This window comes from Spermophilus citellus (assembly GCF_964194105.1).
Source record: "Spermophilus citellus genome assembly, chromosome: 3".
NCBI classification, from domain to species: Eukaryota; Metazoa; Chordata; class Mammalia; order Rodentia; family Sciuridae; genus Spermophilus; species Spermophilus citellus.
In genome coordinates, this window is record NC_138184.1 from 58712262 (window position 1) to 58738813 (window position 26552).

The 26552-nt window shown below is 42.9% G+C and overlaps 1 protein-coding gene across 8 annotated transcripts in view; it reads right to left on the minus strand.

Moving 5' to 3' along the window:
• Positions 1 to 26552, minus strand: part of MAGI1 (membrane associated guanylate kinase, WW and PDZ domain containing 1) — a 610526-nt gene that overhangs the window by 14933 nt on the left and 569041 nt on the right. For 3 of the 8 annotated variants that reach the window (XM_081283977.1, XM_081283978.1, XM_081283983.1), the window contains exons 14-19: positions 17891 to 18107; positions 13593 to 13676; positions 10073 to 10164; positions 8421 to 8613; positions 5266 to 5571; positions 2189 to 2392 (exon numbers count right to left, since the gene is read on the minus strand). In XM_081283977.1, coding sequence (XP_081140103.1) covers positions 2189 to 2392; positions 5266 to 5571; positions 8421 to 8613; positions 10073 to 10164; positions 13593 to 13676; positions 17891 to 18107 — 1096 coding nt within the window. The remainder of the gene's footprint in view (positions 1 to 2188; positions 2393 to 5265; positions 5572 to 8420; positions 8614 to 10072; positions 10165 to 13592; positions 13677 to 17890; positions 18108 to 26552) is intronic. The other 5 variants (XM_081283980.1, XM_081283981.1, XM_081283982.1 and 2 more) reach the window with 3 other exon arrangements.

The following is a 26552-nucleotide window of genomic DNA, read 5'->3' on the forward strand; positions in this document are numbered from 1 at the left end:
TTTAAAGATATCAATCCTTCACTACTTTATTTTACTATCTTCTAAGGAGCACAAGAGATCTGCCTGAATTTTATACGCACTGAAGTTTTAAGAATTCCTTTTTATTGCCAACTGTTAGGGGCAATCCACAGTGCATTATATTTTTGGGGGTTCAGGTTTTCAAAAATACTGTGACTCTACTTCACTAACTCAACACCTAGTATGTGCAGTGTAGTATTAGTTGCTTTTGCATATGTTTGTCTTTTCTGATTTCAAGCTCTTTCTCTATGCCCTTCCTGCAAGGAGAGCTTTCTTTCCTTCTTTTCTGAGACATTCTCATTCCCATATTAAAACAAACCAGTACAGAACCAGCAAGTCAATTCCTATTTCCCATTCTTCTGGATTATTTTTTGCAATCTATCTATAGTATGAAATAAACATGTCTTCGGTCTCTGAACCATTCCTCACTCCATTTTTCTGGTTTCATTTATCCTTTCCATTAAGAATCTATGTTTCCACATTTTATCATCATGTGCTCACTTTTGTAAACTGTAATAGCTTTCCAGAGTGGTAATTTGGTGGAATGGACTTCAGACCAGATGGTAAATTACTAACCATGATCGGAAAGAGGGTGAGGAAGACCACCATTCAAGGAACTATTTTCTTTCTCTCCAATTGGTATGGGATATTTTTGGCACAAAGAAAGTTTTCTGTTCTTAGAATGAAAAAATTTCAAATATTTACTGTTTAGTTTTGCATTTACTTGTTCTGAAAATCACTAGCTACATCAATCAAAACCTGAACCAAAAAACTCACTTTCTCATAATTACTATATAAAAATACTTATTTGGTGAATGACTTCCAGATAAAATGTTTGATTTTCTTACTTTATTGGATCTATGGCATAGCATGTTTTTATAGCACTATCTATATAAACCACATTTCTCTCTTGAGAAATACTCAGTGGCTTTTAGAATATGTATTTTATTTTATAACATGTATGGAAAGAATGAAAAACGGCAATTAAACATTTTGTAACAAGTTATAACTTTTGTCCCAAGGGCTAGGTTGGTGTAGGATCAATTATTTATCAATCAATTATTCAGGATTTAAGTGCCAATGCAATCTATACTTACTGATATTAGTGTTATCAACTTCATGTTTACAAAATATGAGTAAGAAGACAAACACTGATATTTTTGCACTGGGTTATTATTATGGAGGTTCTTTTGTGTACTTTAGGACATTTGGGAACATCTCTAGTCTGCACCCACTAAGTGCCACTGCCAACATTGGCAAATGTCCTGGTGGTCTGGCAGCAGGTGGGGTAGGGAAAAACCAACGATTTGACTTTAATGAGTCAAGCAAATAGGCATAAAAGAATAGTTCTAATTTAATGTAAATATAATCTATGAAAAATGAAGATGTTTAATTTTTTCTTCATCTACATGTAAAAATTTGGGCTACAAGTGATGGCACACACCTGTAATCCCAGCAGCTCGGGAGGCTGAAGGAGGAGGATTGTGAGTTCAAAGCCAGCCTCAGTAGAAGCCAGGTACTAAGCAACTCATTGAGACCCTGTCTCTAAATAAAATAGGGCTGGGGATGTGGCTCAGTGGCCGAGTGCCCCTGAGTTCAATATCCAGTACCCCTCTCCCCCCAAAATTAGGACAAATCAAGTAGGCATAAACACTAAGATTTTCTCATTAAATAAAAATTTTGATACATTCACTTATTGTGGAAGAGCATAGTACTGGCTCTGCACTCCTATTAGGTAAGTTTTGAGAAGTTGCCATATTCTACTATTAAATTTCAGTGATGATTTGAAAAGGGCATTCATGAGTTCCAGATAGAACAACAGGTAATCTTTACTACTTGCATGAAAACTTACAGTTTTCTGTATAATTTTGAAGGGGCACACTGGAGACTTTCTGGAGTTCTATCTGTAGCAAGATAGGATCCCAGGGCGATGGGATAAATTAGATGAGGGTGAGATGTGGTTTAGTAACAATGGCTATGTTGGTTTGATGGGTATGTTCAGTTAGGGACCGACAAAGCTGCCTCTAAGTCAAAACTATTCAATTACATGAGCATTAATGAGAGAGAGAGAGAAAGAGAGAGAGAGAGAGAGAGAGAGAGAGAGAGAGAGAGAGAGAGAGAGAGAGAGAAAACATGAGAGCGAGGGAGAGAGATAAGAGGTATACTTTACCATCCCCAGGAATGATGCGGAGGGTAACTGTGTTTCCTGCTTCCTTGATTAGGTTGACAATGTCTGAATGGGATTTGTTGGTGATGGAACATCCATTTACTGCCAAGATCCGGTCTCCTACTTTCAGCTTGCCACAGCGGTCAGCAGGGCTCCCCTCAATAATCCGACCTATTTTGTGAGGCATAGCCACACATGCATTGCCTGCTTTGATATTGAGTTTTAAGTTTTTTTTTTTTTTAAGTTACGTGGGAATATAGTGAAGGGAGGAGAAAAAGGGTTGAAAAGGGAAAGAGAAGGTTAAGTGTTAATTAATTAAAGCATTAAGCAAATGTTATTAAAGGAGAGCTCTGTGCTGATGGTCAAAACATTGGCAATACTAGGTGCCTAGCTCTGAGGCCATGCCCTGAACCAGAGTTCACGGCTATAGCTATTCCCCGATTCCAAGGGAAAAACCCTTGTCTCCCTCCTACAATAATTGCACAATCTGGGCTCTCTGGCAACTACAAAGAGACTCGAGAGCCCCAAATAGCTTACTGTTGGCTTATTTAGGGACCACAAATGTGAGGCCCAGAGCAGGGCGGGGGATGGGGGTGCTTTTCACAGAGTCACTTCATGTTTTGCCAGCTGTTGTATAAGCTGCTGCCAATGTTTTGTCCTTTCACCATTTAGAAAAATAATCCCTGGCTTTGTGGTGAGGTCTAAGAGTCTCCTATACCCCAAATTCAATCTGAAATCACTAATGGACCAGCACTTTCTGCCTTCTATTCAGAATGATGAAAGCTGTAGAAAAGGGACATAATTACGAGAGATGAGCCAAGAAAGCATCCAACCTTGACACTTCCTTTCATGATGGGACCTCTGCTCAATCGGCCCATCTCATGTGCTTTCAGGGGAGGGCCCAGCAGGCTCATTAGCTCCAAAATCCTCCTCCTGCCTCCCAAAAGTCCCCCCAAAGGAATATGAGAACTTAGTACTCGTTCAGACGGAGGATGCTAATCCAAAGCTAGGTTCAAATCAATCCTCAACCCCTTTTCCTTTCATCATTTCCTTTCTCATCAACAGTTAGTATACATCCACAATCTGCATTACCAGGAAAAGGGTATTTGAAGAGTGCTTGGAGATACTCCATGTCACTACTAGCTTCTAGAGAAAGGTAGAAATTGGCTTTGAGGTCCAACATGGGATTTCCAGGTCATCAGATATCAAGTTTCAATGTTTCTTATTCATATGCATCTATTTTGAGAATTAGTCTTTCTAGGAACAATAAAGATGTGAAGCCACCTTTTGGGAAGATGGCAAAGTTAACATGGCAGACCATGAAACTACTTGAGTTGGAACTTCCATCATAATTTAGAAGGGTCAAAGGTGGGGGAAAATGCCCATTATTGTTTTGATTTCAACAGATTTGCCCAAGTTTCAAATGAAGGTAAGCTATCTACTGGAAGCCAACAAACAGGTGTGGTTGGAGCATGGAGACTCAGACTCAAGGTCTCGATTAAGTTTAGCTCATCTCCAAGGAGAACTCAAATGGCAAAGGTATCAAACAGCAGGTCCCAGGAAAGCGCTGCACAGCTCAGAAGTCTCATGCAAGGTATTAGGCAAAGTTTAATTTGATTGTAAGAATCAAAGGAAAACAATCAAAGACCAAATTGTAAGTAAAAACATTCAATATTCATCATACAACACATAACCTGAAACCCGACATATCTGTTCTTTCTTTCTAGAAACTGAATGTAAGAATTCTGAAATAGCTGAAGGTATTACGTGGTACATGTCAAATTGTAGATTTGAAGGAAAAAAACAACTTGGGGTTTCTTTTCTCCTCTTACTTTCTTTTTTAAAGTAAGCAGAAAAATCTCCAAAATTATTTTAAAAAGCAAAACAAAACACACACAAAAAATAAATTAAAAAAAACTCTAGCTTTGTTGTCAGGTTATCCAGCCAGGACATGCTATGATAACTTTATTAATGTAGCTCACAAAAGCACTGTTAGTAAGGGGTGTTTGTTACTGCAGCCACACATGCATAGACCTGGCTGTCTCCTTCAGAATGTAAAACTTAAGGGCAAGGCAGCTTTAGCAGGAAGCAACCTGCTAAATGGATGCAAAGTGAGTTCTACTGGATCAGAATGCTAAGGAGATGTAGCACCTTGCTGTTCCTAGCCAGTGAGTGACCAAGGCCACTGGTCATCAGGCTTCAAGTGGTCAGGTCACTTAAGGTAAATGTCAGAGCCTTCATGGCTCTTCCCCTTCTCCCATCACATATTTACTAACAACCACGCCTGGGAGATGGCAAAGGACTTTTGAAATCTTATCAGGAAGGTGCATCTTTTTGAAGTGTATTATCTATGATCCATTGTAAGGAGAAATAGAGCCATCTGATAGACTCATCTGAGTTCTTGTTGTTTTCCCTTGTGCAAAGACAGCAAAGACTTGGAGAGAGCAACACTGGTGTTTCTCCATACGTGGCTGAAACCCCCGACATTAGAATGTAACCCAACATCAAATGACTTCGAACCCAGATCTTAACCAGATTCTTAGATCAAGAAACAGGAAAATATTACTTTAAACATTTAAAATATTCAGATAGGGATAGAGAAAGGGTACAGAGGAGTTGGGAAGAGCATCCCGTGTCATGTTTAACTCCTTACACCTCTTTTTTCTTTCCTGATCATTTTTGTGTCCTGATGCTTCTGTTATAAACCTGGAAGACTTTCTGAGGGCATTGCTATTAAGGATATTCTACATAGGACGTGTCCACAGTCTGTCTCTGGCAAACACTTCAGCTACTTCACGCTGTCAAGGAGTTGCTGCTTAAGTTTCACGCAAACCTCATGTAGGCTTGAAGTTTGTGCTATCACACATTTAGAATGAAAACTAAAAGGGTTATTTTTTTCCCCCAAACTTTAGGAGGGAAAAAGCTCCCAAAGAGACTCCATCCCCAATTAAGACTCTAATTACCCAAAGCAAAAAGCATTAAAGCGTTTCTGTTAATGAGATCTTGGCTGACTTCCCCTGGCAAGAGAGCCTGCCCTGGCGCGGAGGGAACCAGGACAAATGCATTTGCTCAGCACTCACCGAAGGTCGTGCCTGCTTCGGGCCTGCTCACCGAGGACACGATGACGAAGCCGAAGCCCTCGTTCTCCCCGCGCCGGATCTCCACGTCGTAGGGCTGCACCACGGTGCTGACCACGGTGCTGACCACGCCACTGCCCCCGCCGCCGCCGCTGCCAATGCCGCTGGTGCTGCCGCTGCCCGAGCTCACGGTGTTGAGCGAGTTCTGGCTGCCCTGCGGGGTGCGCTTCTCCTCCGTCAGCGAGGCCGGCTGGGTGCTGCTGTGGTGGGAGGAGGCTGGCGAGGGCACCTCGTTCTCGGTTTTCGGGACTGCAATAGAGATTCGCGTTAGAGTCTGATTTTTTTTTTTCGGGGGGGGGGAGTAATGGGGATTGAACTTAGGGTCACTGGAACACTGAGCCCCATCCAGCCCTATTTTGTATTTTATTTAGAGACAGGGTCTCACTGAGTTGCTTAGGGCCTCGCTGTTGCTGAGGATGGCTTTGAACTCGGGATCCTCCTGCCTCAGCCTCCTGAGCCTCTGGGATTATAGGCATGCAATGTCGCGCATGGTTCACGTCTAAATCTTGACACCACCAAAAAACGTGCCCTGCCACCCCTTCCACCTTCCCCTACCTCCAACACCTGAAATCATCAGGTGGATGTGGGACAGTGGCCCCTGGCCTCACAGGATTCAATACCTGAATGGAAAACAGCCTTTCTTAGGAACATTAACCATGTGGTGGCCAAGAACACTGATCTAAAGAGGAACTCCAAATCTTGTACTGCTACAACGTATTCAAGTTGGCAGCAAGACTAGCCCACTCTGAAAGCTCCCTGTTGCACAAAGGGCAATGGATAGCAAGCACGGACAGGGGCTGTATCAATGATGGCTACCATCTTGGCCTCACAGACAGCCTGAGCCACACAGTCATCTTGTCATGCCCTCTGAATCACCTTTCTGCCCAGAGTTTGTTTTTCTCATGTAGGTGACTGTAAGTGGACTGAACATATAAAGTTTCCACACACTGGATCAGGGACAACACCTGTAAGAGACACATACAGCTTTTCTTCCTAGTTTCCACATGTCAGCATCTGCCTTAACCACACAACTGGGAGCATTAACCCCCTTCCAAATTCAGTCACCATTCCAGTTGTATGGCTTTGTCAGCTTGACAAAGTTAAAGCCAACAGAGGACCTGGGACCAACCGTGCCAAAATCAAAATGCATGTGGTGTCCAGGTAGTGGAGGAGGCTATATTTATCTTCCAAAGCTTCTCCTTCCATAGGGTTTTTTTTCTTTTTAAATTGTGAAAAACATGCATAACATAAATTTGAACTTTATAAACATTCAGAAGTGCACAATTCAGGGGCATAGGTACATTATGGTTGTTGTACAACCACTATCAATGTCCATCTCCAAACTCTGTTGTTCTATGGTTTGTTTCTATGAATTTCACCACTCTACAAACCTCACGAAGGCCGAATCACACAATCATTTTTCTCCTGTGATTAGCTCATTTCACTTGACATAATGTATCTTCACAGGTTTAACATGCCTTTTATCCACAGTTAAATATCTAAAATATTAAAAATTAAAAAAAATTAAATGTAAAACAAAGAGCCCACACGCCTCACTATTTTTATTTGAGCCAGGGAAGTAAAATCCTTTTCCTTTTTTTTTTTTTCCCTTGAACTCTAAAAACCAATTTTAGTTGACTACTGCTGCCTTAACAGAATACTATGTTAAAAAGGATTGTGAGGCCGTAAATGAGCTCTAGGAACATAATCTATGACTGATTAGCACTGGGCTGCAGTAGGTAGGACTCTCACACTGGAATTTAATATCTTAATTCTATAATTAATTACATACCACTTAAAGTTAGTTACACTCATTTAAAAAAAAAGAAACCAATTAATTTTATCTGATAGGTATTTGTTATACTTATAATAACTATGGAGAATTGTTAATATCTGATGTCATATTGCTTTAGTAATTTAGTCGATGCAACCCTCAGTCTTCCTTTTCTACATTCTGGGCTGTCTTACAGGCTTTGGGATGGGAGACTGCATATAAGGATCAACAATTAAGGTATATGCTTTTAGGAAGCTGGTTAGCCAATGGAAAGGTCAGACTTTCACATCATGAGCTGTTTCAAATGGCAGATTCTGTGGGAAGTTATGCTCCATGTATGTATAATATGTCAAAATACAGTTCATTGCCACGGGTATCTAAAATGAACAAATTTTAAGAATGGTAGATTCTGATACAGAAGTAAGCCATGAGTCACAAGAATGGCAAACAGGAAATGTAAAATTTGAAGATAGGTGGAAGAAGGAGGACATTTTGTAGAGAGAAAGTTATTTTTGAGCTAAGCAGGAAGGGATATGTAATATCTTGAGAACTAGAATTTGAAGATTGAGATCATGAGGAAACAATCACAGATGGCTTAGAACTAGCCAGTTCCACAGTTTGTTTGTTTGTAACAGAGGGAAATAGCTGGGTAGGGTGGTGCATGCCATAATCCCAGTGGCTCAAGAGGCTGAGATGTGAGGATTGCAAGTTCAAAGTCAGCCTTAGCAATTTAGTGAGGCTCTAAGCAACTTAGTAGGACCCTGTCTCTAAATAATATATTAAAAAGGCCTGGGGATGTGGCTCAGTGATTGAATGCCCTGGGTTCAATCCCCAGTAACCCCAGTACCAAAAAAAAAAAAAAAAAAAAAAAAAAAAAAAAAGGAAATAGAGAAGTTTGGTTTAATATATATGACAAGCAACCAAAAGGTACACTAGCATTAACCTTTCTATAGACTTTTTTTTTTTTCAGTACAAACCTAAGTTTGATTCTCTCAATTTGAAGCTGCAACTTTTCAGACATTCCTAATGACCTCTTTTGTTGAGGATTATCATCAAATGAAGAGGCTGGCTAAGTCCTGGATGGTGAGGGGAGGGTGGGCAGGTCATCTATATTCAAGGAGACCCTTCTAGAAACCTTTGCTGAACATATGCAAATGGCACATTAAAGTACTTTTGAATGACAGTTATTTTGCAGGGTTGGAGAGAAGCAAACCATCTGGAAATCCTGAGCTCCATCACATTTGCAAACATTTGCTAAAATAGAAGCTTGAGGAGGCAGACACAGAAATGACAGAGCACAGGAGGAATGAATGAGAAAACGTACCAGCAAACACCACTTTTCGCCGCACTGTGAGATTGACGTGGCCCTGTTTGGCAGCTTGTTGCATAAGCTGGACCACGAGCTGGTGTGATTTCCCAATTACTGGTGTCCCATCCACACAGATTAATTCATCGCCAGACCTCAGGCGGCCGTCTGTATCAGCAGCACCCAGTGGTACGATGTGACCGATATAAATCTGTTGGGTAATGGATGATGGGTGAAACCTTGCCCTCCTGATTGACCGTGATACCCACAGCCGCCTCATTTCTAGGAATAATTCAATTCATTCACTTGGGTCCGCATGCATGCCACCAGCATTCACTGAGCACCTACTGTATAAGTCATTGTTCTAGGTGCAACAACCATTTTGAAATTGAAAAAAGAATAACTGTTTCTTGCTTTGTTCCTGGATGTTTATCTGTGGTATGCTGGTGACACTCTTTTTTTTTTTCCCCTTTAGAGAAATAAATCCCTTTACCCCCCTCATTTATGAACTCTTTTTTCCTTTCCTCTCTACCCAGGAAAACTCCTTTCATAAAATTCTGCTCATTTTAATTCTAACATGACTCTTTTTTAAGGGTTCAGTGCTAGGCCTAGCAATAGGATATGCCTGATGAACACGATCCAATGAATGGATGAGTTCAGCAAGTTCTGGCCTGAGATCCCCATTTCTGTGGGTTTTATTTAGCACCTGAAAGCAGACTACTCTTTATATTTAATGTCTGCCTGTTATACTTGCCATTCATTAAACTCGAGCTGAAGTATTTGTGTGTACCTTGCCTTCTCTGTAATAGGTAATACTACAATCACCTTCATAAGACACCTGAAGTTTACAAGGGACTTGGACAAAACAGTGTCTAACAATATGGATTCTGCTCCTGGACTCTTGCCAGTGTCTCTGTGATCTTGGGCAAGTTAATTAACCTTTCTGCATTTTTATCTTCTGATTTGAAAATTGGGGATAAACTCGTGGATCAGATGGATGAAAAGTACGTGAAAAGGCTTTAAAACAGTACTTGGCACACAGTCGGTGCTTAATGAATAACAGTGGCAGCTGTTATCAAAAAGAAATGAACAACACACATCTCTAGTTCTCTTTACTCCTATCAAATATGCTGCATTTATTCTAAACCCAAAGAAGCTCAGGCCCATGTTTCCTGACCCCTGTTTAGGGTTCTGTCATGACTCTGATCAAGACAGGGTCCTACTCTCATGTCTGACACACTGCCTGGTGTCTTCTCTGCTTACTAGCTACCCACCCTACAAAGCCCCCCTACTTGCCAGTAGAGGAACAGACTTAGCCAAAGGGACCAGGCCCTGGCTTTATTAGTGGGAGCGCACCCCACCTCTGACTTTCTTTTTCCACCCTCAGCTGCCATAGTCCACACACACACACACACACACACACACACACACCACTATAAACTTTAAGGATCTCTTCCCTTCTTCCTCATGTCAAAAAAAAAAAAAAAAAAAAAAAAAAAAAAAAAAAAAAAAAAACCCAACTGCAAAAGCCCAGGAGAATCCCACACTGCTCAGGATGAGAGTCAGAGCTGGGTGTAGCCGGACTCCTGTCTCCACAGCCTGTCACTGTGATCAATTTATTGTGAAGTGTCAGAACACAGCACTTGAAGAAAGAAGCAGACAAGACTCACAGGTTCCCCTGGCTCATTTCCACCTAGAATCCTAAATCCGAATCCAGTCTCTTTTCTCCAGAGGAAGATGTCCTGTTCCTGGTAGTCGGGAACTGCAGAGGGGGGAGAAGGAAGGCAGATTATTTGGCTGGTCAAAGGAATCATGGCCCTAAGATGAGCACAATTATAGGACCAAGACTGCCAAGGCTTGAGCAGATGAAAGCAGACAGACAGAAGGATCTAGACAGGTGAGTAACAGACCAGTCACTGGGCCCTAAGTTCTTCAAAGAACTATCACTGATGATTCCTAACCAAGTCCACACCATTAGGGCCACCTAAGAGAGGAGCTGGCATTGACTGCTTTTCTCAGTATCGTTATAAGGGAATTAAGTAAATTAAAAAGCTTTATCAACTAGGGAATGGAAGAAAATGACTTGGGTAAAAAGTGTTTCTGATCGATTTGTTGTTGTTGTTGTTTTTTTTTTTTTTTTGCTTTTTATGTACCAGGGGTTGGACCCGGGGAGGTCTACCACTAACCTACATCCCTATCCCTTTTTGGGTTTTGAAACAGGATCTTGCTAAGTGACCAAGGCTGTCCTCAAACTTGCGATCATCCTACCTCAGACTCTTGAGCTGTTGGGATTACAGACGTACATTACCGTGCCCGATTCTAATTTGTGTTTTTTATTTATTTTTTTAATTGTAGATGACACCATACCTTATTTTATTTATTTTTTTAATGTGGTGCTGAGGTCGAGCCCAGGGCCTCCTACGTGCAAGGCAAATGCTCTACCACTGAGCTACAACCCCAGCCCCTAATTTATGTTCAAGTCACTTTTTTCCTCCTTAAGATAATCAAGATGAGTAAAACTAATAATTTGATTTGTTAGATCATTTTCACCAAAACATTTACTCTCAAGGATCGGGGGTAGCTCAGTGGTAGAGTGCTTTCCTGTTTGCCAGGCCCTGGTTTTGCTCCTCAGCTCTGAAAAAAACAAAAACAAAAAACCTAGTTCTTCCAAATGTAAAGTTTACAGGATTTTAATATCATCACCGAAAAAGATAGTCAACCTTTCATGATGACAAAAAAATTCCATGCTGGGCACGGTGGCACACGCCTGTAATCCCAGAGGCCTGGGAGGCTAAGGCAGAAGGATCATGAGTTCAAAGCCAGCCTCAGTAGCAAGGACCTAAGCAACTCAGTGAGATCTTGTCACTAAGTAAAGTATAGTATAAAGGGCTGGGGGTGTGGCTCAGTGGTTAAGCACCCTTAGGTTGAATTCCCCAGTACAAAAATAATCCAGATTAACTAACCACAACTCATTGTTAAAATGACTACTTTATTCCAGAATCTGCCTGTATTTCAACATTGAAAGTACTCATTTATTATCCAATAACTTGATAACTTATGTTTAGCACTCAGTAATGCTTAAGGGCTTTAAAATAAAAATATCATTTTTAAAAAGAAATTTCTAGAAAAATAGATGCCTACTATATATGAAATAATTCTATATACCACTCTGTTCCTTCACTAAGGTAATAAAAAGGGCTATTTTCACTTAATTTTTAAATATGCTCGAATGTATACATAGGGTATTTTTGGCCTATAAAGTGACATCACTTTTATTTAAAGAGAACATCTATAATTTAGTTGCTGTGAATCCTTATGGAGATTTCAAAGTACTGTTCTGCATACTTTCTGGTTTGTTTAATTAATGGGATTTAGGGCTTAAGAAGTGAGTAGTGAAAATTTTAATCTTTCCCCAAGTTTGTACAGTAGGATATAGAAATGAAGAACGTGGCTATGTAGTTTTCTGGTCAGCGAGAGTGTCCCTTTACAGGTGTAGAGTGACTAAATACACCAGGAGGCAGGGAACTATGAGGCAGGTACAAGCCAGACAGTTCTGAATCTCTTATTTTCCCTGAGCTGGCTGCATGCTCTGGCTTTACACAGGTGCTTTTTATCCAATCCTCTTTTATTGTAATTGCTGTAGCTAAGCTGCCACGGAACACAAGCTCGGCGACATCATAAGATGCCTGTAAAAGCAATTGGAGAGTAATATTGAGCACACTAAGGTAACTGTATATATGTATGTATATATCTGTGCAAGTCGATGGGTAAAGGGTATTTGCTGTAATAGCCTCATAGAAACAACAAATTAAGTCAAGCAGCATCTGGTCTTTGGTTCACTCAAGTAGGAGGGTTATTACCCTAATAGAGCACTGCTCTTTGCCAGCCTCAGGGCCTATCTCAAGTCCTCCAAGGGCTAGGAGGCCTTTCTGGGGACAGAGAAAGGGCCTCTGCAGAGACCTCCAGCCCAGACGCATTTTTCTTAGCATCACTTAACACAGGGACATTTGCCCACCCCACAGGGACACCAAATGGAGGCCCCTCTGGCCTGATGTTGCACACTTAGGTGTCAGCCATCAAGGTAGGGTGGGGGTGGCTGCAGATTCAGGCTTACCACACAGCTCAGTCCCCAGAGAAAGAGCATTTGCTTCCTTTGGAGAATCAATGGGAACATGGCAAATCTACTCTGAGAGTTCTCCGTTGAAAAGAAAGCCGCCCAGTGACACTCGGGATGTTAAAGACACCACCAATGAGTCAGGAAACACAGACACAAATACGGACCCCAGGACAAAGCAAGTCTTTTGGTACTTCAGCTTTAGCATCTTAACAAATGGACTTTTCCACCAATTAAGTGTCATTTGCCCAAATATATACCTTTGGTGATGAATCAATGCTGAAACTTATTATGGGATTCCCAAATCTCTCTCCTCTGGTGCCACTTCATAGAGGTACTGAGCTTTCTCAACTGCTTACCTCAAAAGGTTTAATTCTCTATTTTAGGCAGATTCTATTAGAATTAAGTGAGGTTTTTTTGGTTCCTGAAATTGAACTCAGGGGCACTCGACCACTGAGCCCTAGCCCTAGCCCTGGGTCTCATGGAGTTGATCAGAGCCTCACTAAGCTGCTAAGGCGGCCTCAAACTTATGATCCTCCTGCCTCAACCTCCAGAGCCACTGGGATTATAGGTATGAGCCACCGTGCCCAGCTAGAATTAAGTTTGTAATAAACCAGTGGGGTAAGAACCATTTTTATATTAATATCACTTTATTTTTATCTTAGTGAGGCTAATCACATAGAACTAAGAAAACCTTGTCCAGTTGTCTTCATTTTTAAGTCTTGCCTGGGAAACCATCTTAGCAGTTACTCTCCTTTGGGCAATAGCAATAACAACTCAATAAAGCACTCAAAAGACTTCCTTTGATAACTGGGGACAATGGGGGAACCAGGTTCACAGAGACCCCTCCTGATGTCCCCATGGACAGAAACACAATGTCGAAGACGTGTACCACGCCTCATCTCATGTTGTCAATAGTTGACACTAGGCTAAGGGGACAGGCCACTGGCTTTCTTTCAGGGCACATTATCCCCCCCCTCCCTTTTCTGACTTTCCTCCCAGGTCCCCAGACGGATGGGAACATGGAACAGGATGAATGATAATGGAGAAATACAAGTCCACAGCAGGGTCCTTACTCTGACATTCTCCAAAATTCGTGGAACTGATTTCTCTCTCTCTTTCCCCCTTGCTCAATCCCGATGCAGGCGAAGGTGACATAGCTGGAATATTAATTTCACAGTTTTGCAAAGCTTCATGTACATTCTGTTAGTTCATTTCAGCTCAGTTGTGATTGATGAGGGATCGTGCCCCTCGGTACAGTGGGTCATGGCTGCTATGGATTTTAAGGGCTATGATTTGATGGTTTTTCTTTTTTTGTATTTTGGCTTCTTTTTTTCATGATGCTTTACTTGTCAAAGAGCTAGAATTTCTAATTGTACCACGGACAGTTCCTATGACTCCCTTTAGCACCTTAGGCTCTTCACATTTAATTAGACTCTAAAATACATTCTCCAATGAACTTGTTTCAATCATGTCTCAATCTACAGAAGGTTCATCTAAACCCTCATTGCCTTTTGAGAAAAATAAAATCGGTATATCTGCGACACTCATATTTATTTAGGAGTGTATGAAGTTCCTGACGGAACTCCTCCTTGTACTAAGGCCAGTCCAGGTGAATTTTAGGCAGTTCAAACCAGAATAGTCTCATGCTCACAGACACACAATTGTCAAATCTGCCCCAAGATCTGAACAAACACATAAAATAGGAATCATTATGACAGTGCTTAAAATCTAGAAGTACTCATGAGCTCCTTAGACATCATGATGAAGGAGCTCAGTCATCAATTCCAAACTTCTAATCGAGTCACTCCAAAGCAGGACAGGTTGACAATGTTGGTTGATAGGAGCACTTTGAGCATTTTTTTTCTTTCTTTCTTTCCAAACTATATTGCAATTAGGCAAAATTTCAATGGCAAGTTTTAAAAATTCTTTGGAAATAAATGCTACTGGATGCTAGCCAATTTTCCCGAACATTTACTAATAAGATTGTGTCAATGTCATGACATGTGCACAATTGGTATGTTATCTGGAGAAAATACAACATGGCTTTTAAAGGACTTTATGCTTGTCTTTGTTTTTAATCAAACATGGAAACCCTTCAAAGGGATTCATTAACATCTGTAATTCAGACGGATTCATTTTGACAATGCTGTTTTGGCATTGAAGAATATGGTATTTTATAAAACCGTTAGACCTATGAAGCAAGGTGATCAAAATGTGTTTAGCTGGCGCAGTGGTGCCATCCAGCAGCTCGGGAGGCTGAGGCAGGAGGATCACAAGTCCAAAGTCAACCTCAGAAACTTAGCGAGGCCCCCAAGCAACTCAATGAGACCCGGTCTCTAAATAAAATATTAAAAAGGGCTGGGGATGGGGCTCAGTGATTAAGAACCCCTGGGTTCCATCCCCAGTGTCAAAAAATTAAAAAAAAAAAAGCAAAATGTGTTCATCTGTTCATCTTCAAGCTGCCCTTAACAATAAAATTAGACATAAGGGGAAGATATTCTCAACCAAAAGGGGATCATCTGGTACAATTAAGGAACTGCTGTAGACTTCTGATGTTTTTTCCTGGAGTAGTCTGCTCATTTCACTGTGCAGGGAGAGGCGGGGAATCAAGCTACCCAGGGCATGCCCTGGATTTTTGTTATGGTTCTTAAAAGACAAGATACAAAATAACCCAGGGCAATGGCAGAAACTGATCTGGGATTAAAAAAAAAAAAAAAAGTCCTGATTCCAAGACAAGACTGACTTGAGTTCCTTCATTCATACTGTGAAAAAAAAAAGAAAAAAGAAAAAAGAAACTGTGACAGCTACAGAACAATTACCACGGGTGGGGGAAGTGTCATCATTTCTCTCACTTAGCAGGAGGAGAAAATCCATGGGAATCTTCACATCAATTAGGCTGCTGCTATCGCTCCATTAGGGAGCCTGCAATCACCACAAAGAAATGGATTCTCATTTGGGCTGTTCTATCTGATTCCTTCGATGTTAAAGAAAGTGAAGGTGCAGAACTGAAACCATCCCAAATATTTCATTCCAGCTGCCATTTGAGCCATTTCAATGCTGACAGCAGCTGGTTATGGTCACATTAGATATTATTTCATTCTGGTGGGAACTTTCATAAAAATTGGATGAAAGACCCAAATCCTAAGAAATGCTGTTCCCATCTTGGAGCCTCCTATCGAACAGGTGCAGGAGAATGGTCTTGCCAATCCAGGAGGGCGCTGTCAGCCCTTCAAAGCATGATCCATTTTATCACAGTGAGATTCGTACATGGAAAACTCAATCATAAATGTGTACTGTACTGAGAAAAGCAGGAGCGTGGTCAATAAAGCAATAATATCTCAACATCCCCTGAAGCTGGGCATTGATTGGAGGAGTCTCATGGTTAGAGAGGAATGTGTAGGGAATATGAAAATAGTCCCCTTTGGAAAACATTCTTCAGTAGTGTTTTTTTTTTCTTATTTAAGTGAAATCATTATAATGAGGGAGGAGACGTCGTGAGGATGGACCCCAGGCTCTTACTAGTCGAGCATCCTTAATCTAAAAATCTGACATGCTCCAGAATTGGAAACTTTTTAAATGCCAACACAGCACCGCAAGTAGAAAGTCCAACACCACCAAACTTAAGTTTCATGTGCAAAATTATTAAAAATGTATAATATTACTTTCAGGGTATGTGTATAAGGTACATATGGAATGCAAATGAATTTTATGTTTAGACTGGGATTCTAGCCCCAGGATATCTCATTATGGAAATGCAAATATTGCAAAAGGTGAAAAATTCCAAAATCGGAAATACTTCTGGTTGCCAGCATTTTGGATCAGTGTTAGGGTTGGGATGTGAGGTGATCCCCAATAGCTCATGTGTGAGACGGTGCAGAAAGGTTCAGAGGAGACATGACTGGGTGGTGAGAGCCTTCCCCCAACCAGTGAATGAACCCTGATGGGATTAACTGGGTGGTGGCTGGAGGCAGGTGGGGGTGGCTGGAGGAGGGGGCATTGGGGGCGTGGCTTTGGGGTCTCTATTTGTCTCTGGAGAGTGGAGTCTCTCTGCTTCCTGGTCACCATGTGAGCTGCTTCCCTCCACCACACTCTTCCTCCATGATATCCTGACTCCCCTGGAGCCCCGAGGGATGGAGCCTGCTGTCTGTGGACTGAGACCTCTGAAACCCTGAGCCCCCAAGATAAACTCTTCCTTCTGTATAATTGTGCTGGTCAGTTCCTTCAGTCACAGAAGTGATAAACTAAGACAGCCAGGGATGCTCAGCCTGTGCTTTCCCCTGTGTGTGAGGGAGGGATATTCCAAATGGAACCTCATTCCCCTCAGCCTGGTCTCTGGGGGACCTCAGTGATATCTTTCTAACCTCTGCACCATGACCTCTATGGGGGCCCTGGCTGAGAGGTGACCACAGCTGTGGCTGGAACTATAGCCATGGTAGGGGTGACAGGGACAAAGGGACAGGCAAGTATGCTCTTCTCTCTTACAGTCTCTCAGGCCCTTCCACCCTACATTCCCTCTCCTGACAATCTTTCCCACTCCATGCGAAAAAGGGAAAAGGAGGGGCAGAGAGGTCACGGGTGGGCCGCCCCTGATCAGGAGAGAATGTCAGAAGTTGCCACACCCCCAAAAAAGGCTCAACGGGCACCATCTAAAATTCAAACTTTGTAAGAACTTTCACCATTGAGATAAATGAGTATCATTTATGGTGAATAGCTTTTGGAAATCATTTCATAATAAAGAGGAAGAAGTTAAACAGAAAGGGTTTAACAGGCTTATTAAAGCCAAGAAGTTACAGAGTACACCATCACTAACTTATTTTTATAGGAAAGGTAAAACCAAAGAAAACACTTACTCACTATATAAATAATTAAAGCCTAATTCACCCCCCCTTTTTTTTGGAGGGCATGTTTAGAAAAACTGAGAATGATTAAAAAAAAATTACCAGTATTTTTCAAAACCAAGTGACCACAAAGTAAGCATTTAATTTCTCCTCGTTACCTCTAAAATCATATTTTCCTCTTACCACCCATACATATTTAGGTTCTATTATCTATCAGACTGTCTTGCAAGACTCCAGCTCAGGTAAGAATATAGGAGACGGCCATTCTTATCTGCCCCTTCTTTCAACTACAGAGAAAAATAAATGGGTTTTTCTCCAGGCTGGGGATTGCATGAGCATCCCTTCGTACCCTGTTTCCCAACTTGGAGACATAATGGAGCCTCCAAATGGAGATCCAGCAGATGGTGCTTTCTTAGGAGCCTGGTCCTCATCCTGATATACCCTGGTCCAGTTTACACTCGGAGCCTTGCTGTGTTGGAGGAGCCCAGCCCAGGGGAGGGGATTGGGGCAGGCAGCCCGGGGGCACTACTCACGTCGGTTTTCATACATGCTCCTGGACTGGGCCCAGATTTTAAAAGGATCTGGTTTCTTCTGCCCAGAGCTGTCGGTCTGATCTGGAGCAGGAGCCTCGGTAGGTGGGTACTCGGGGAGCACCTGCGTGTTGTGACTCGGGGACGCCGTGTGCAGGCTCCGGTGGCTGGAAGCGCTGTGTTGAGAACTACTCTGGCTGTCTTTCCTTTCCAGTGGTTGCTGAAAGTAAGCAAGAGATCATTGCCGGTTTACCAGTGGGCATTTTCCCACCAGCTCAGCTCTGTTGGACACTTTTGCAAACACTGTGCATAAATACATCAACAACCTTTTGGGCGTCCTCCTTCTCCAGTGAGTGCAGAATGCAGATAAATCCCCAAGTGATTGGCAGACAGATAGAGGGGCAGGCCAGACAGAATGACATAATCACAAAGCACACTGTTCTCTGGGCTGCAGCGGAAAACAAATCTAATTCTCATCATAGGTTCTGAGCTAAGACACTGGGCTGGTTTACTGCAAGATGGATCAGCTTTAACCTCCTTATTTCTCGACAAAAACATGTGACACAAAATACCAGGAGTGGTTTAGCCATAGGGAATAACATCTAGAAGAAATACAATCAGGGCTAAAAGGCCCCTTGGGGTACCATATGTTGCATCTTTTGATAATAAAACACACAAGTCCTCTCTAAAGGTTTGCCATCAGTTCTTCTAAAACAGGGAGAAGATGAGGGATGTAGCTCAGTGGTCCAGCATGGGTGAGGCCTGGACTTCAATGCCCAATACTGCAGAAGCAAACATGGTGATAATGCACCAATTAAAAAGTGGAAAGAAAAACCAACCAACAAACAGACCAGGAGAAACAGAAAAAAACATGCTTAGTTATATGAAGACTGATAGTTAAAGGTTAAAAAAAAATGCTATCATGTGAAAAGCTTTCATAATTCTTAGCTAATCAATCTTTCAGATGTGGTTTAAAAGTCAAGACCAGTGGTACACCCCTATAATCCCAGCTGCCCAAGAGGCTGAGACGGGAGGATCAAGAGTTCAAAGCCAGCCTCAGCTACTTAGTGAGGCCCTAAGCAATTCAGTGAGACCCTGTCTCTAAATAAAATACAAAAAAGGGGCTGGGGATGTGGCTCAGTAGGTAAGAGCCCCTGGGTTCAATCTCTGGTACTGAAAAAAAAAAAAAAGTCAAGACTGAACTTTATATATGGTTGATTCCTGAGGGGTCAGCCTCCTTAAACTTGCAACTTATCCACAGTCTAAGTAGCATTTGCAGGGGAGTTCCAATTAAATTTTAAGAGAACAAGCAAGTTCCTGTTCATTAAAACCAGCTAAGCAGAGGCCCTTCCCATTTCATGAAACGCTCTTTGAATGGCAAGAGAACAGAGAACAAAACCTACCGAGAAGAAAAATGATGGGTGGAAAATAAAATAATTTAGCTCCTATTTTCTTTAATAAAAGACTGTGGTAATTCCAGGTATTCTGTTTCCTCTATTCAGAATAAAACTCCTAGAATCCTGCCTCCTGTGTAAGAGATGTCACATCACCATAGTTACGTGCTTGAGCATCATGGTAAAGGGGGAGAGGAAGGGCATCTCCATCCTCTCTAACGGATCCTGGGCAGCTTGTGTTTTTTAAAGTAGTTTATAAGATCTTCAACCTCAAGCATCTCGGTTCCCTCAACTCTTCCATCAGGTGTTATCATCAGAGACATCTGAGGACCGTATCCTACACTTGGGGAAACTGTGAACGAGGCTTGATTCCATCCGATCCAAGGGGATGCTAAACTGGTGAAGACACCAGGAAAATGCATTGGCCTTTGGGTGGCGACAAACACCACCGCCAACACCACAACACCCTGTTCTCACTGATGATGAAGAGCTCAGCCCAGAGGTGGAAGGATCAGCACTCCAAGCCATGGAACAGAACTTGGACCCCACCCTCCTCCAAGTGCCCTCAATCACTGTGCATTGACTATCAGGCCAGGTGTCGGACCTCTGTCCTAAGAGGTGACCCCTGTCCTCTAGCTCCCCAGAGCAACAGTGAAGATATGAGGGTGAGAAAATGACCAAGACAGATAAGACACCCCTTCTCTTTTGCATGCCAGTAGGGATATGTTTTTCTTTTCATGTGTCCCCTAGAAAGGTATCAATATTATAAACAACCATGCACAAGATCAGCACACTGTTGGTGTGCACACACACCACAATACGTAGAAAAAACGTGGAATTATGGCTGGGTGCGGTGGTGCATGCCTGTAATCCTAGTAGCTTGGGAGGCTAAGGCGGGAGGATCTCAAGGCAACATCCACCAACCATCATTTCCTTTTTGGGTGGGTACTGGGAATTGAACTCAGGGGCACTCAACCACTGAGTCCCATCCCCAGCCCTTTTTAATATTTTATTTAGAGACAGGGTCTCACTGAGTTGTTTAGTGCCTTACGTTTGCTGAGGCTGGCTTTGAACTTGAGATCCTCCTGCCTCAGCCTCCAGAGCTGATTAGGTTACAGGCGTGCGCCACTGTGCCCAGCCTGCTATCTCTTTTGTAAGGTTACTCTGGGTCCCTGCACTACAGCCTTCTTGGACCATTGGCCCCTTGAAACCTAACTTTAACCTCTTCCACTGTATCTTTCCCCTGAACTGGAGAAAAAGACCTTTCCGGCAACCCTACCCCACTGAGAGAGTGTGAGGAAAGTACTGGAACTTCCTGCTGCAGAGAATGCCCCTGTGCTTTTACCCGCTTACTATACACGTGTGCTTATACACTCAGCATGCCACAAGAGGGCTTCCAGGACCCTAAAATGTCCATACAATAAAACTCTAGCCTGGAAGATTGATTGATTGATTGATTGATTTAAGGACTGGGGATTGAACCCAGGGTGCTTAACCAACTAGTGACATCCTCAGCCCTTTTTTATATTTTATTAAGAGACAGGGTCTTGCTAAGTTGCTCAGGGCCTTGCTGAGGCTGGCTTTGAACTCGCCAAGCCTCCTGCCTCAGCCTCCAAGCTACTGGGATGACAGGTATGTGCCACTGTGCCCAGATGACCTGGAAGATTTGAATCTCTTTAACTAGAGAGGTGACTTCACCATAAAGAGAATGTACATTTGGAATCCACTGGCAAGGCCTGGATCATTTTTCAAATTATAATAGTCTTTCTCACCTCCCAAATAAGTGACTCATTTAGCTTCAATTTAATACACAATGACAGATACAATTTGGAATAGGTTGCAAAACTGCTTCTCAGTTGAATTGTACCTTGGAGTCCCTTTTAAATGCCATCTAAATCTTGTCCCTCTATTTGGCAGAGAAGTACAGGTGCATCGTGAGAATGTGCTCTCCAAACTGTGCCACCACTAAACTGCCATTGACTAGCATACACAAGTGGCCTATTAGTGGGCTAAGTACAGAGTATTCTGGAAGAGTTTTACATTTCTTCTTTGGTAAGACTTAACTTTATGATCCATCTCAAAATCATTTAAATGATTTGAAAATAGATTTGGAAATGGATTCAGTATCAAAACTCTTGTTGGCACTCTGGGATATATATATATACACACACACTTAACTATGCTGTGTGTATGTAAAATTTTCAAATATGATTTTTATTTTCTGCGAGCATGCTAATTATTTATGATGCTGTCTTTTATCTGGTTACGCCCTGGATTGTTCAAAAGAAAAGCTACATTTACATATATATACATATATCTCCCAAAATTAAAGTTAACTTGTATGTCTTTTCTAGATTACCTCCCTAAGGACTTGGGATTTGAAAGTAAATTCAGTTTTGAACTAGTGACAGCCTGGGACCAGGTTTGCATTACTGTGATTGTCTTTTGCCTCATTCTCTTAGGTGAGACACCAGCTTTTATTTTATTTTTGGTACAGGGGATTGAACCAAGGAGTGCTCAACCCCTGAGCCCCATCCCTAGCCCTTTTTTATATTTTATTTAGAGACAGGATCTCCCTGAGTTGCTTACAGCATCACTTTTGCTGAGGCTGGCTTTGAACTCATGATCCTCCTGCCTCAGCCTTCCAAGCCACTTGGATCACAGGCTTGCACCCCACCCCAATTCCTTTCAAGCTTCTTAAAGGGACCCTGTGTATACTAAAAACATGATGGAGAGAAGCATCTGGTACACCGATGGCAGAATATCATCCCAGGCCCTCCTCTGACTACCTGCAACAAACTCACTGTACCAACAAGTATGTGTTGATGGTTGTGCCTGTGTTGGAGCCTGGGGGTGCACAGTGGGTAAATAAGGGTACCTGACCTCCTGGAATGTATACCTGAATGTGTAGCTGATGCCCGTGACTGTATGTGTACGGGTGGACATTAGCCAAATGGCCCTCCTGTACTGAAAACTGCACACTGCAATGTCCTTCAGATATGAGGTACCAGGAACCTATGGAGGAATGTTCGACCAACAGTCACAGCAGCTTCTAAGTCCCCAGGGTAGAAAGGCCGGCCCTGCCTGGCAGGGCAATGGGGTGGTCTAAGATGAACTCGGAGGCCATGTAATGCAGGTGCCTCCAGACTATGGCAGGGAGTCTGCACTTGGCTTTTGGCTTGGGAGATGGGGACCCACTCATGATCTAAAGTGGCCAACACACTCCCAGAATGTTGGTCCAGCTCCTGGGCAGGGAGCTGACCTGGGAAAGCAGTGGAACAGGCAGGCCAATGAGGAGGCTGTCCCTGCAGTCCCCTGGGGGACAGAAGATGGGGGTGTATTACAAACAGGGTTCCTGCCCTCCACATCTCCAGCTTCAGCAAATGCTTGGGATTTGAGAGAGAGCAATACCAAGCACTGCCACTTTTTTTTTGTTGTTGTTATGGGGATTGAACCCAGGGATGCTTGACCACTGAGCTACATCCTCAGCCCTTTTGAGGTCTTGTTAAGTTGCTGAGGCTGGCCTTGAATCTGGGATCTTCCTGCCTCAGCCTCCCATGTGGCTGGGGACGGAAAAATTGCAGGCATGCGTCACTGCACCCAGCCATGCTAATATTTTTGAAGTAAGAATTTGATTTGAGTCTCAAATCACAGCAAATTAGGAAGAAGGAAAGGGGCTCGATTTTAAAACCTCCATAAAAGTCCTTAGCCACACAGTGGCCCTGATCTTGTATCATAAGACCTTCTAAGACAGAACCATACCATCCTCCCTGAAGTGAACGACCCTCACACTGATTCCTGTCAGGCCAGGACAATCGGGAAGATGCAACGGTTTGTAGAAATGGAAATGGGATGGGGAAATCAACTGATCGGTTATTTCGCAGAATGATTTCAAAATGGAGGTACTTACAAAGTGAACTGAAAATATTTGCTCGGAAGAGCAAATGAATACAGACAGCACTTAGGAGCTTAAATGATGAAAAGAATTCATGTGGCTTGAAAAATGACAAATTGATCCATTTTAAAGCAAAATTATTTACAGTTCACTTATCTGCCAAGACCCAAGGCCACTGGAGCAATTCACATGGACAACAGGAAATATTCCAAGTGCTGATGAGGTCAATGTCATTGGAGGTTGAATGAAAACCAGAGACTCAGATCCAAAACCCAGCAAAGGACGGCTCTGTGTCCTGTTGGTTTGTTTTTTTTGTTTGTTTTTTTTTTGGTCTCTGGCATCATTGATGGGTCGAAGCTAAATGACTTTCTCCCAAAAGGCACGTGAAAGGAGTTAGTGCAGGAAGAAGAGCGAAAGCCCTGACTGGATATGAACACAAGCTTTGCTTCCCAATGCCATGTTTTAACGGAATCCAAAACTATGCCAAGCTCAGTGGCACACGCCTGTGATCCCGCAGCTCGGGAGGCTGAGGGAGGAGGATCGCAAGTTCAAGGCCAGCCTCAGCAAAAGCGAGGTCCTAAGCAACTCAGGGAGACCCTGTCTCTAAATAAAATACAAAATAGGGCTGGGGATGTGGCTCAGTGGCCGAGTGCCCCTGGGTTCAATCCCTGGTACCAGAAAAAAGAAAAAAATGCACTGTCTTTGTTCTAGGGGGCGCCAAAGGGCTCTCCCCTGATATCTTGAACCTGAACCCAGCTGTGTGGAGGGGAGAGGCCAGGAAATATTACCTGGGTAAACTTACTCAGCCATCCCCCATTTACCAGTCTCTCTGCTTCCCTGGGGAACGGTGATGAGGTCTGTGGCCATGCTGGTGAGACACGTGGCCTTGGGCGAGGGGGAGTAGAGAGAAGGGTGAACAGCAACTTGGAGAGAGTGAAAAAGGCAGGATTCATAAAACTGAATGATTCAGGTGGGGATCGCTCAATGTGCACGTTCTCTACCGTCTTTGTGTCTCAAGGACTGGTTTTCCTTTAGCATCCCTTTAAAGGAAAAAGAGATGGAGTGCCATAAACAAAGGCCTGCTGTTATTATTTTTATCTTGCTAAGTTTGCTAGAAAGAAGTTGAAGAGATCTCCTTGCCCGCCATCCAGGGTCCCCTCCAGTAAGTAGGAAGATTTGTCTCCTTAATACACTTTCTTTTATCCAATAATAGTAAGTAAATAATCTGGTTTCCTATATCACTCAGGCTGCCAGGGAACTCCAAAGTATAACATAGCTCCGTCACAGCACTGAATTTCATCTTGTCCTGACTTTCTGTGACTACTTGGTTGTTGTGACTGAGAGCAGAATGATTTTCGTAAGGTGTATACTTGTCTATGTTATACTTCTGCCACATTAACTTCTCAAAATATATTCTCAGTAGACTTTAATTTTCATGGTAAAGATCTGTTCATGTGGTTTCTCTCACCAGTTCCATGAAAGCAGTATTTCCTATTTCAGTTCCCACTGAAAACCTGCACTGGGTGTGGCAGTAGAAGACACTCGGTAAACACTTGCTGATGGAGTGAATGCATACAACATTTTGGGGAACTCTGACAATGAAGCCATTTTCAATGAATGGAGTAATCAAGACCCTATTTGTCTATGAGCTTTAAAAAGAGCAATGCCACAACCATGGAGCATCGTATTTATTATTGCATTTCTAGTGTCTCACACCAAACCTGACACTTGATAGGTTCTTTTTTTTGGGGGGGTATTGGGGATTGAACCCAGGGACACATAACCCCCAAGCCACATCCCCAGCCCCCCTTTTTAATACATTTAATTGCTGAGTTGCTTACAGCCTTGCTAAGTGGCTGAGGCTGGCTTTGAACTCTCGATCCTCCTGCCTCAGCCTCCTGAGCCCCTGGGATTACAGGCTTGTGCTATCACACCTGGCATTTGATAGGTTCTTAATACTAGTTTGTGGAATAAATGGATGAACAGATGGGTGGGTAAGTAAATCAAAGATGAATGTATGTAAGGATGGCTGTACATATGGATAGATGGACGGACAGATGGATACAGAGAGGGGCGGATGGGCAGATGAAGAAACAGAGAAAGAAAAAGTTGAAAAAGGAAGTAGGAGGAAAATCCAAGTGAATGTGACTTAAAACACAGGGTCTGGTGTGACACTGGTCGTTTTAAATTCTCAGACAGAACGTCCTTATGTGTGATTCAGACTGACAGTCCCAGTTAGTTAAGTTTGTAGTCAGGATGACTAAGTTGGGCCAGAGAATCTGTTTTCTAGAGAGATCTAAAACCCAACAGCAAATATCTCTTATTTTTATCTCTGTTGTTTGGCAGAGAAATCCCTGATATTCTGGAAGTTCAGATATCAAATGAATACAATGATATTAAGATATTAATGAGGCTATAACCACAAACTGAGCATCCACACTCAATCCAGTGGGTGAAGCTGCTTATTAAGAATAAACTTACGGGGAAGCTTGGGATGGGGCTCAATGGTAGGGCCCCTGTGTAGCAGGTGCGAGGTCCTGGGTTCAATTCTCAGCACCACATAAAAACAAATAAATAAAATAAAAGTATTGTGTCTACCTACAACTTAAAAAAAAATTGAAAAAAAGTATGCTTATAGGGATACCCAGGAGGGGGAATATGACATTCTGCTCTAATAAAGACTAACTAATTATTGCAAACATTAAAAAAGAAAAGAAATGAGGTGTGAAAGCACACAGAAGCTGTCCGTCACATGAGGAAACCGATCAAGCCAGCAAACTCTAAGAAAAATACGACCCCAACCCCCCGTCCTGGATTCCAAAACCACGTGCACAGAGCTGCTTGGCAAATCCAAGCGAGTCACAACCCAGGCTTGTGATCATGCAGGCTGCATAACTGGCCCAATCGGTCCCAACCCGAGTGACTTTCAGGTCCCAGGGCATCCAGCTTCCTTGTGGATCCCCCACCAGAAAAATCCCATTCCCCCCTGTCTCTGTGGCAGGACATCACTGAGATGCCGACTGGGAGAGGGAAGGGGCTTCTCGCCCACCTGTGCAGAGCTCCCACCCATCACAGATGTGAGCTCCACTGCCAAGAGCACACCTTGGCTGACAGCCCCCGAATTCCTGCAGCAGCTGCCAGAGTGGACCAGCACTGCCGCCCAGACCGTCATCCCCGTGCTGGCACCGGAATCGGGGAAGGACAAGCCTCAAGTTGGGGGGTTTGTTCTTTGGGAACCCGGCAGCCACCACTCTGTGGGCCTGTGGTAATTAAGAGCCAGCAGACTGTGGCCAAAGCCGTTAAGAGAGCTCTTTCCCTAGGAAGGCAGCCCGAGTAATTGGCTGGCTGCTTGCTAATGACATGGCTCTTGCAAAAT